Source organism: Lytechinus variegatus, chromosome 8 (genome assembly GCF_018143015.1).
Source record: "Lytechinus variegatus isolate NC3 chromosome 8, Lvar_3.0, whole genome shotgun sequence".
NCBI lineage: Eukaryota > Metazoa > Echinodermata > Echinoidea > Temnopleuroida > Toxopneustidae > Lytechinus > Lytechinus variegatus.
The window spans coordinates 28,376,847-28,389,728 of record NC_054747.1 but is presented as its reverse complement, the minus strand read 5'-3'; the positions used below and the strand labels follow the sequence as shown (position 1 = coordinate 28,389,728).

Below are 12,882 nucleotides of genomic sequence, written 5' to 3'. Positions count from 1 at the left end.
GGATAAGGCATTATACAGAATACTTGACAATGCTTTATAATACATGTACCTCTGGTATTAGAACTAAATCATTATTATAGCAATCATTCACCCAACCAGGGGTAACGCTAGGATATTTTGATGTAGGAGGATCTAAAGAAGACATTAATTCTATTTCTTGTTATTCATATCAGAGAGTAGAATAAAGTTAAAAGATCTATACCTCACTTTTCATACTCTCCTATGAAAAAAAATCCTCTCGCAGTTACATTTATGAGAACATTACCTTGTTTGCATAGTCCCTCTGTTGGGGTACGACTGGTGGATCCCTCTGAGCAGGTATAGCCCGGGTCGCAGGTGCTACAAGCTACGCTCGACTGGTTGCTATAGTAACCAGCATCGCATATGACCGGTACTTGATCCGTCACCGGGCAGTAATGGCCGATGGGGCACGGAGTGCATGCAGTTTGCAGACCTAGACAATGGGGATGGAAAGAATGATTTTGATTTCCTTGCTTTCCCTTGCTATATATTTATTTGAATTAGATTTTAAGGTCAAGTAGTTTTTACTACAAACAGCCTATACATGTAAATCATCCTTATTCATTTAAAGGGAGAATAGTGTCCACAAATCCACCTTTGGTTAATTTTTTAGTGCTCTTGTTTTTGTTCCATGAATGACAGAGCAATTATTGCAATTTGTGTTCAATAGATAAACGACAAGGACAAGGAGGGGAAGGGAAAATTGCAAATTCATAAACTTACATGTAAAGGGGCTACTTGTGACATTTAGGGGAAAATTGTCCAGATTGAAGAAATGTTCCATGCCAGGCTTCAATGTTATATTTATTTACTCTTTCATAATCTGTTTAAAACTTAAAAAAAAATGAACTCTCTCAGAGATGCCAAGTTCAAAGACCAGCTATGCGTGAGATTTTCTTTGAATCTGAGTGAGATCACAGACATTGTGTACAATGTACATTGTATATGGGGATAGGCTGTGATAGTTTCGTGAGACAGAGATTTGAGGGGATGAACAAGAGTCCAAAATGCTTGAGTCTCACGCATAATGCGTGAGACTTGGTAGCTCTGCTCTCTAAATCATTCCTCCAAACTCACTTATTTCAGTATATGTGTAGTAATTAACTTATTGGATGAGCCTGTGCCTATGGGTGTTTCCTTATCAAAATTATCCATACAAGTTATACATGTAATATATCAACTTCAATACCAACAAATGTTGAAATCAAACATTTGTTGGTTGTACAAAACCAACAAATAAATAATTGATGTACATTAACCAGCAAACTAGAAAAAAAACAATCTTTACCTTCACTGTAATACCCATCGGCGCAGGTTTCTGGTGAAGTCTTGGTGTCATTACAGAAGGAGCCAGCAGGACATGGGGTACATTCCTACAGAGAATATGATCAAGAAATAAAAGGCCATCAGAACCATAATCAGGGTTCCCAGTTTTTCAAGCAAACAAAATTCAACCCTGATGTAATAAGAGTGCAGCATATCATTATCATTATCAAAGCACTGTTTCATAAAAGTAACTTTGCAATCCAATGGTAAATTGCATGGAATGCTTGATTTTGATTGGCTGTTGATCAGCGTTACCATGGTAGATACCATTGGACGGAAAAGTTACCACAAACTTTCATGAAACGGGGCCCATTTACTGATCCTTACCGTTGAGCCTGTCAATGCGTAGTAGCCATCGCTGCAAGGCATTTGGTACGTACTAGACGTGTAGGGGCATGCCTTGCCGGCAGGGCAGATAGTACAGCTCTCCTGCCCCCCGCCGCTGTAGTAACCTTCTTCACAGTCAACGATGGTTGAAGAATCGTCACGGTCAGGACATTCCTTGCCCGGAGGACATCTGGTGCATGACTGGAAAAAAAAACAGTTTTGAGGTATATGGTTAATTATATAATTAAATGCAACATGTAAGAGTGCTTGTATAATCTCTGCAGACTGCTTAAAGTGCTAATCATTATTATCTCCCTAGCTGTACCCCACCCAATGCCCCATCCCAAAAATTCTTTAATCTGAGGGAAAAACTCCTAGTAAGATGCTTCAAAGATATTTCCAAAGAATTCTCTTGACAACTAAATCATTAATGAAAATCTTACGAACATGGTTTAAGGCATTCCTAGCGTATACAACTAGATTCCTGTCTAAGTGCAATTAGTGTCCATCTTAGAGTCAGAAGGGCATCAGCTTTCAAAGGAATAGTATTTATTGACTCTAAACTTTGTGAAAAGCACTGGAAATACCTGTTATAAAGATTTTGTAGGGAAAAGCAAACTCAATGTACTAGCAATAAATTCTTTGGCCAAGCCTGCATGGCCTCAAGCAACTGTGAGGCCAAGGGAAATGAGATAATGACTCTACCACAAGGTAATGGTTGGGATTTCAAGGGACATAACATTACATCTGAAAGACATAAATATTATTCTACCCTGGGCCATTGACACCAGCTGCAAAGGGTAAGCAGGCAAGTCAAATTCCCTGTGATAGCAATCGATAAAACAGGGTTGCAATCAAGTCTTGACCCGAGCCACCTACCAGTGACTCAAGCAATATTCATTTATTTGTAATCATTAACATTTGTACACTGACTCGTCTGACTGGACTTGACTTGAACCCTACAACGACTCGGCTCGACCCAAATTGTAAGGACTCGTTTAGAACCATGCGGTTAAATGCTTCTAGGGACTTACCCGAGCGCCCTCATCAGCATAGTAGCCGAATCCACAGGGAACGGAGCTGTTAGTCGTCGTTGATGGGCACTGATAGCCGGCAGGACAGGCATGGCATTCCGATAAACCACCCTCAGAGAAATAGCCCTGTGAGAGGTAAAAGAATACATTGGATGAAACAGAATTTGTTTTAAGATACATGAAAGAATTTTAAGTAATACTCATTTGATATGCAAGTCTGTGAAACCAAGGTTAATTGTCATTATATCACTTTAAGAACTACTGGCGATCCTTTCTTGTGGTACATGATATTCATCATTAACTTTTCATTGGTGATTATTTAGCATGTAAGAAAGCTCCACCAGTCATTCTTAAAGTTGCTCTTAACTTACGAACAGCTAAATGAAACAGCCCCAAGGTTTCTTTTCGCTTTCTAGTCAAACTCACGGCCATTCATATTATGTTATATACGTAAAATAACATCTAATTCTAGTGTGATTCTAGATTAAAGGGAATTAATGAATAACCGATTTCATAAAAAATAATCATATTACTATTTATGATTAAGTATACAAAATAATTGTATCTGATTGGCTTACAACTAACTTTGTTCTTATCTGCTTCATGAAACATTTCCCCTATTGCCAGTGCACTTACTGAAGAACACTACAGCAATATCTGCATCTGATTGGCTCATAACATGTTTCCAATGATAATCTACTTTGTGATACCCTCCCCCTATTGTCCATAAACTAACCGAGGAACACTTTGCATTGCCGCTTCCGTCTGCTTGAGGGCACTGCCATCCGGCGGGACAGGTGGTACAGTAGGCTGCACCCAGGCGGGCGTAGCTACCTGCTGGGCAGGCGGCTATGTTGGCATCGGTCGTGGTGTTGGGACAGATGTAGCCCGGCTGGCAGATTGTACAAGTTGACTGGTTGCCAAGGGAGTATGAACCTGAAAGAAAGTGAAGATGTAAGCACCATTAGGAGGTCAAAGAAGAAGAGGAGGAGAAGAAGGATGAAAAGAAAAGAAGTAGAAAAAGAAGAAGAAAGGAAGGAAAAGGGAAAGTAGAAGACGAGGAAGGAGGAGGCAAATGAGAAAAATAATAAAAAGAATATAAAGTAGAAGAAAATGAGAAGAGGAAGAAGAAGTAGGAAAAGAAAGAGATGAACAAGATGAAGAAAGAAAAGAAGAACGAAACACAAAGAACAAAGATATGGAAGAAAATAAAGAAGAAATGATAAAGAAAAAGGAAGGGAAGAACAAGAATACAAAAATTGAAACAGGGGAGGAAAAATTAGAAAATTTTAAGACAATCAACAGAGAAAAAAATGTTTAAGTCAACACATATAATGATATCGACGACAAAAAAAATAACTATATAAAAATTATATATGTTAAATTTTCAGAATAACTAAGATAGGATCGGAAACAAACCTTCAAGACAATTCACAGCCGCTGTGGGGTCAGAGGTCGAGGGGCACGCCTGGCCTGCAGGGCACGGGGTACATGACGTCTGAGCTGCCACAGAATAATAACCCGGCTCGCAAGGGGTCGGGGCCTCGTCCGTGGTGGGGCAGGCGTATCCTGCAGGGCAGTTGGTACATTCAGTTGATAGGGGCAAACTGTAGGATCCTTCCCCACATGTACTGGGTGCCAGTCTGTAAAGGCAAGAAATGTCAATAATGGTCACATTTCCATATTAAGGAAAGAAAAGGATAGATGAAAGGGCATGAAATGGAAATTTAAGCGAACCTGAAATGACTTTCTCTTGTTTGTACCATGGTAAACACCATCAACATGGACCATGGAACCATTTTATTTTGAATAAACGTTTGTAAAAAAAAGTACAATTGACCATTTGATAGTGTTTTATAACCATGGTCACCCGTTATTGGTAAAGTCGCTCATAACTTACAAACAGCTTTATGAAACATCTACCTGTCGCTGTTTAAAGTAGCATTATTGCCTTTAAATCTTGAAATCTTCCATTTGTGAATTAAGCTTTCACTAAAATTTTATTTCAGGGATATCCTGCATTTCTCCTTTAGAGGGGGGGGGGGGGTGGCTTTGCAGTGCACGGTCTTTTTATCAAATTAGATTTTTCCTCATCCTCCTGAAAAAAAATGAAGCATTCTACTTACGATGGATCAGAGCAGTACATGCCAGCTGGACATGGTGAGCATTCGGTGTGACCGGTTGACCCATTGGTTGAATGACCGTAGGTACATGCCACTGGTGGTTGGTCAGTGAAGGGACAAGCGTAGCCCGAGGGGCAAGCCGTGCAGGTGTCCTCACCGGCGAGGCTGTACTCGCCCTCAGTACAGTTTGACGTCGAGCTGATGGAGCAGCTATCACCCGCAGGACACAGGAGGCACATCGGAGTCATCTACAAGACAAGTGGAAAAAAGGCAAGGTTATTAATACTGTCTTCCCGATGCATTAATTGAGGAGTCGTGGGGGAAAGTAGGCTGATTTTGAAACAGAGACGACTTGCAACCCTGAGGTTGGATACAAGGAATCCCACAACTTTAAAAATTACATGCAGTGAGAAATTAACCTTGGGGAGACCAAGCCCGCATATATACTGCCTAGAGTCTAATGAAAACATGTACTACAATAAAGTCATCTAGTCTCTAACAGGTTAATCAAACATATGATCATATGAAAAAGCAATGACAAAGACTAAATCCAAAATCTGGGAGAGTTATGTAATCATGGTGCATTGTGGCCCAGTGGATCAGTCTTCTGACTTTGAAACAGAGGGTCTCCGGTTCAATCCCAGCCATAGCGTAATTTCCTTCAGCAAGAAATTCATCCACACAGTGCTGCACTCAACTCAGGTGAGGTGAATGGGTAACCGGCAAGATTAATTCCTTGAATGCACTGAGCACTGAAAGGCAGCTCGAGCTAAAGCGGGGGTAATACTGATGATAATAATACTAATAAACGATAATAAACGAGACTGCACAACCAGAAGAAAACATTCTTTCATCATCATTATTATTAATATTATTTGTTTGGAGTCACCTGTGCCTTTCAAGAATCAAATTACCATTTGCACTTATTGTTGTTTTTATACGAAAATTAAATAAATTAAAGTTGAAATTTTCTTTCATTTCTTTCCATTAAATTACCTCAGGACTGTAGTATCCGCTATCACAGGGGGCTGGTGCATCGGCAGGATCAAGGCAAGACATCCCCTCAGGACATGGCGTACAGGAGTCGTTCCTGGCCGAGGAGTATGTCCCATAGGGGCAAGGCTGGGGGACGTTGGTGGGGTCAGGGCAGTAGAAACCGGCCGGACAGTCCGTGCACTGAAGTCCCTGGAATCGAAAAATTATGAATGGGTTAAATGTTGTAGCCAATCAGAGCCCCCTTAAATGTGTTATGTGCAAATATCATATTTGCATTAATGTGCAACTGGCAGGTGCACATTAAGTCATAGTCATCAATTCATAGTCATCATGAGTGCCATTGCGTTCATCATTTTTACCATAAATATCATTATCACTAATGTGCTGATGTTGCTAATGAATTTCCAGTTGGATACAATAATCATCACAAACAACAGGTGCCTTTGCCAGAGGCAGTGAGCCTCTAGTCTGCAGGCACAGACCCTGCATGAAACTATGAACAACAAGTAGGTCTTCACACAAAGACTACCACATACATGTATAATATAGCCTTCAGCACACAAGTCATTGTAGGCTTTGCATTCAGACCCCTTCACTCACATCAAGTGAAGGGTTTGCACAGCAGACTAAAGCACCTCCTAGCTTACCTCTCCAAGACCGCTGTAAGTTCCTGTTGGGCAGACCGATGGTAGATCACTTGCTTCAAGACACAGTGACCCTACAGGACAGGGTGTACATGATGACGCCTGTTCCAGACTGAACATTCCTGTAAATTATAGACACAGAAATAGAAAGAAACTTTAGTCTCAATTTAAAATTCTGCTCTTAAGGCTAAGTTCAAGTTCTGGTATAGAAATCTAATTTTAATACTAAATGTATGTCGAAAATATTCCTTTGTGTTAACTACTCTCATTACAGTGAGCGAAGATGTCATCATTATAATTAGTATTATCACCTTTATCAATATTGTGTTGATTTTGCCATAGAACTTGAAGTCATATCCAGACATTAAAACAGAGCATGTACAGATGAATATGCCTCTCAAAGCATTCATTGTTAGTAGCGAAAGGAATTTTGATGGTTGAAGCCTCTTTAGGGGTGACCCGACTGGAATGAACCTCGAACCTGATTATCAAGCGACATAAAGAGTGACTCACCAAGGGGGCAAGGGGTACAGACGCCAGCACCCTCGGCCGCATACGTCCCAGCGGTGCAGTTCCGAGGCAATATCCTATCTGTTCCATTCAGGCACTCGTGACCGGCTGGACAGCCGCTGCAAGACGACGCACCGTCATCGCTCCACTTTCCCTCCGGACAGATGCTACACACCTGCTGACCGCTGACGCTGTAGTAGCCAGAGTCACAAGGCGTCGGGGAACCGCTGACGGAGAGACAGGACGAACCGCCGGGGCAGAGGTAACAAGTGGATTTGCCGGTGGTGTCTTGGTAAGTACCGGTGGGGCAGGCCTGGGGGTTGCCGAGGGGTGAGGGGCACATGAAGCCCTGGGGGCAGGGCAGACAGTCGGTGCCATTGGAGTACTCTCCGACCTGAAAGATTTGTGACAAACATGCATGTACTTAGTATGTAAGGGACTACATTAATCATGTTTTCATCATCTGCAAGTAATAGATTCCTAAACCAATCAATTTCATTATGCTAATGAATTGCATATTTTATTCTTCTCCGATTCCTCCATTTTTCTAACTTCACCTCCTCCTTTTTCTTCTTCTTTGTCTTCTCCTTCTTTTCTCCTCCTCTTTCTCCTCCTCCTTCTTCTTCTTCTTCTTCTTCTTCTTCTCCTTCTTCTCCTTCTTCTCCTCCTCCTCCCCCTCTTTCTCCTTCTCCCATATTTTCCTCTACCTCTTCCTCATCCCTGTCCTCTAATCCGCCTCCTCTTCATTCATCTTCTTCAAAACATTACAACGGATATTAGTACGATTCCCATAATTCAAACTATAAATAGTAAATTCTACACCCTGTAGGATAACATCATAAACATGATAGACTGACCTGACATAACCCTTGGGACTATTATAACCAATCTATTTCATCATTGCAACATTCACATTGCATAATTTTTTTCGTCTTCATCTCAGCTTTCTTTGCCTCCTTCTTTTTTTTCTTCATCTTCTTTTTTTTTCTCCCCTTAGTCGTTTTCTTCTTATCATATTCCTCCTACTGCCTCTACCTCCTGTTAGCCCTCTTTCTCCTCCTTCTCTTTCTCTTCCTCCTACTTCTCCTCTGCCTCCTTCTTCTTCTCCCTCGTCCTTCTCTCCCCCCTCTTTGTCCTCCTATTTATTTTCCTCTGCCTCTTACTCGGGGGGGGGGGGGGGGGGGCCACTTACATTGACGAGTGGATACCATGCGCAACCAAAAAAACACGTAAAAAGGATGTCCTTTTCACGATAGGGCACGTTACGTACGACCGACGACCGAAGAACCCGTAACAATAAAACATTCCTGTACTTGTTTAGGGGTTCATTTCAGGGAATATTTGCCAAGAGTATCGTTTTGATTCCAATACTTGTTAAGGGTAAGGTTTCACAACAATACTTAAGGGGTGCACTTTCAGAATATGGAAATTACGTGTTTAGGGTGTTTATCGAGACCCCATGGTCGCGCATGGTATCCACTCGTGAATGGAAGTGGCCCCCCCCCCGGGCCTCTTACTCATCCACATTCTCTATTCTGCCTCATCTTCATCTTTATCCACACATTACAATCAATATTAGTAATATTACAATAATTCAAACTATAAATAGTAAATTCTACACACTATAGGATAAAATCATTAACATGATAGACTGACCTGACATAACCCTTGACCTGATGACCCGCACGCCTGTCCTACAGGACACGACGCACAGCTGGTGGATCCACCCGTTGAAAACTACAAAGGCAAAATAACAAATATGAGAATTATTATAGACGCTCTTGTACATATCATTGTAAGAAATTGTTATTTTTCTTACGAGCAAGCCAATCAGCACACTCTAAATTATCCAAAGCATATTTTTTCAAATTAATTATTTTTCATTTCATGCATGGAGGTTGTACAAGTAATCAAAACCCCTAACTGCAGTAATGTTGATATAAAATATTGAAAGTCAATTTTAAGTACCATTTGCTTGTAGTCCTACAGAATTGGCTCTTCCAGTGATGACTTAAAATTTGCCATACAACTGAAAATAAATTTTATCTGATGCAGTAATATTTATTGTAAACATGAGGGTATCCAATTATGAAACTGTCCTTTCACAATTTATCATTTCATTAACTATGTTGCAAAAATTTTGAATGGTCTGTGTGAGTCTACTCTATTCTATTCACTGTTCAAAGACCCAGTTTTTTTTTTTTTTGGGGGGGGGTAATATTTTAGTATCAAAGCATTTACATGAATATTATATTCAGCATAATTGGGATATAGATTTCGTCACACAACAACCTTTACATCTTCATTGTTTGTTATTTATATAACATATAAGCAATTCAACCTTGCAAAAATATATATTTCATAAACATGTAGTGTAGAAAATATACATTCTTCTACCAAAACATATAGTTACAGGCTTGACATTAGCTTTCACAATAAAGCAGCTAATCATAACTTCAAAGAAAGTTGTGAAGATGATAATTATGTAGAGTTTATATCAAACAAAGTAAATCAGTTTATTCTTAAATTTGATTGCAAAATGTTTATGTTGTGTGCACTACCATCATTGGTGATTATAAGTCACCTTCACTGTCTAAATATCAGTAGCAAATAAATAAAACAATATTTTTTGCAAACATCTAAGACACTCTTTGTATTTCAAAATTTTGCCATATTTTCAGAAAACATTTTCTGTTTGCTTTAATTTGTCAAGCCTTATTAATGTGAGGTTATGGTTAGTATTGAAGCATTGGTGAAACGACATTTGCTCCAGCGACATTTGCTCCCGTCTTAATATCTCAGAGGGCATAGGATTAGGGTTTGGATTGTAACAGATTTCTTTATGTTCAGAATAATGTAAAGATATGAATTAGGGTTTATTTTGAGTAGTGGAGGTTAGGTTTCACGTTCGGCTTTAATGTGCATGTTTTCCATCGAAGCAAATGTCGGAGGAGCAAATGTCGTGGAACCGAAGCGTTAGTAAGCTTACGAAGCCAGCCTCGCATGCAATTGGGTCTTGGGTATTGTTTGGGCAGCGGAAGTTAGCGGGGCACTCGGTACAACTCGTCTGCATGGAAGCGGTCTGGTATGTCCCTGCGGCACACTGTTATAGGGGGAAAAATCATTCCATGTTAATGATTATAATATACATGTATGGAATTAAATAATAGAATAGTGATACTCATGATGAAACACAATAAATAGAAATTATCCATAAATTAACAAAATGCATCAACATGGACATCATATTAGGAAATTCTACAATTTACATGCAGAAAAAAAAATCACTTTCTACTACTACTATTATTATTCCTACTCCTACTACTATTACTACATGTAGTACTTCTATCACTACTACTACTACTACTATATAATCACTACTTCTTCTACTACTACTACTACTACTACTACTACTACTACTACTACTTATTCTAATACTACTACTACTACTTCTAATACTACTACTACCACATATGTTGCCATTGCTCTTACCAAAAGTAGATGTTACTTCTACTATAATGTACTTTTAAACCAGGGGAGCAATATTTTCAAAAGATGACACCATCTTTTTTCTCAATTGAACAATAAAGGCATTACAGAATACTGCACATAACATTGACCTCTCTTTTCAAAGTCTTTTTTTTTTTTACTTTATTCGCTTTTCTTCTCTTTTTTGTTCTCCTAATTTTTCTCCATGGGGTGGAGGAGGGGGCATATTATAGTTCTGTGTCCAAATCAAAGGCTAATGATGACTAACCCTAGAAAACATTGATCTAGAAGAGCTTTTAATTCATACAATTTTGTGTAACACTGACCAAACACCCCAATTTTGTTCTCCTCTATTACAGGAAACATACACCTTCCTGGGTTGGGATTCTTAGAAGGTGTTGCAAGAAAATATTTGCAATTAATCACAAATTATCTGTAGCAATTTTACAATCGATAGGTCAATTGTAGCTGTAGAATATCAGATTACACTCCTTGTTTCAATCATCAGTTCAGCAATCAATCGCATAACTTTACAATTCATTGCAAGAAATAGGATTAATTTAGGGACCGAAAATTGACTTGCAATTGATTGTAAGTTTCTCGCAACGCCCCATTAGAAGCTAGACTATGGATTTAAGTACATCACATATCCATTACCGTGATACATGTCTCTTGCCCTGTCTGATCCGTGTAGTAACCTGGAGGACAGGCTTCAGGACTCTTCGTTTCATCCGCACATTGGTAACCTAGGCAACGAAAATAAACAAATCATATTATCACATAGTGTCCTTTGCATCTAAATACATCAATTAAGAATTTAGGTTTGACTAGAAAAGAGAGTAAGCATTCGGGGCAGTTAATGAACAAAAATAGAAAATGTGAATAGTTTCTTATTCCTAAAATATTCAGGGCAGTTCATATTTCATTTCACAAAAAAGGCAATCAAATGTGAACGGTTACTTACCCATGGGACATGTGGTGCAGTTCGCATTTCCCAGACTGTCTGCATACCATCCCGCAGAACAGACCGTGGGGGCGCTGGATCCATCATAAGGGCAGTAGGATCCCTTTGGGCAATCTTGACATGACGTCTGCCCCAAGCTGGCATACTGGCCAGCTTGGCATATGATCGGTTCTGCATCCGTTGTCGGACATCTATTTTTGTAATAAGACACAAATATTTTAAGTTAACTCTAGAAGTCACAGTGAGTATTGATATAAGATCCATACCAAGATTTAATTCAAAGCCAATGTAAACCAACAACTTTGTATTGAACCCCCTCAAGTCCTCAACTTGGCCCGTTTCCCTAACCCATATTGCAATATTCTGAGCTGTGCAATCTTGTAATATACATGTAGGCCCACTTATAACACACTCATTTGCTGCTAAATTCATTCATAATTCAATCATTATGTTAGTATTCAGAGGATACTATTTGCCTAAAAACAATTCAGTTCATGACTGTGTATATTTCCATTAATGCCTACAATCAGACTGTTGATTATCATGGCAGTTGAAGAATAAAACTACAGGCTGATTTATACTGAACTATACACTACACCATTAACAGAAATCTCAAAAGGTACATTACTAACTGTCAACCAATGTCATTTTCATTTTTTTTCAAGCAATCTGCTATGATGACAATCCTTCTCCAAATTGCAAATGTAATATGTTGGTAGTGGTTCATTCTGTGTGTGTGTGTTGAATGATATTTAGAGTGCATTGAATTTAAGACTTATTTTGACTTCTTTGGCTCCCTAAGAGTAATGTACTACATTTCTTTGTATTATGTTTGAATAACTCGGTTCATTTTCCTTTCCTTTTCGATTATGCTTGTTTCCTATTTTACATATTTGTAATGTTTTTATATTATTGTGGAAATAAATGGTTTGATTTGATTTCATTTCATCTGAGTCATGCCAAAAACAGTAAACAATTTCATGTTTGTTATGTTATGGAAAATGTTTATAAGAATTATATCAATGTATGCAGAAGAGAACAATAAATCAGATCAAATAAAATCAATGAGATAAAGTGGCAATCAAACACAGCGATGTTCACTTCGGTCTCCCTTCAGAACTGGCTTACCTGTAACCGGCCGGGCAGATGGTGCAGGTGGTGTTCCCTCCAAGAGAATAATAAGTTGATGAACAGGGAGACGGGGTGGAGAAATGGTCTAAGCATTCAGACCCCGCTGGGCAGACCATACAGGAAATGGCGTTTGTCTCGTTGCTGAATGTTCCATCAATGCATCTGGATTTGAGAAGCAATTTTTGTTTATAAAGTGGGGTGAAAAATGTACATAAATGCATTTTTTCATTCATTTGTTTCATTGCTTAATGTTCCACTGATGCATCTGAATTAGACAGATCATAAAAGGTAACGTTAATTGTAAAATGGATTCAAGC

General features: G+C 39.2%; 1 protein-coding gene across 1 annotated transcript in view; it reads right to left on the bottom strand.

Annotated features, from left to right (window-relative positions):
- The window catches only part of LOC121420292, a 163,163-nt gene that overhangs the window by 112,621 nt on the left and 37,660 nt on the right, over positions 1-12,882 (bottom strand). The window contains 15 exon segments of the mRNA XM_041614868.1: positions 266-454; positions 1,310-1,394; positions 1,675-1,875; positions 2,709-2,834; positions 3,445-3,644; positions 4,128-4,351; positions 4,835-5,079; positions 5,828-6,016; positions 6,475-6,593; positions 6,985-7,375; positions 8,638-8,718; positions 9,971-10,084; positions 11,128-11,216; positions 11,435-11,625; positions 12,563-12,727. Of these exon segments, the coding sequence (XP_041470802.1) occupies positions 266-454; positions 1,310-1,394; positions 1,675-1,875; positions 2,709-2,834; positions 3,445-3,644; positions 4,128-4,351; positions 4,835-5,079; positions 5,828-6,016; positions 6,475-6,593; positions 6,985-7,375; positions 8,638-8,718; positions 9,971-10,084; positions 11,128-11,216; positions 11,435-11,625; positions 12,563-12,727 (2,609 nt within the window).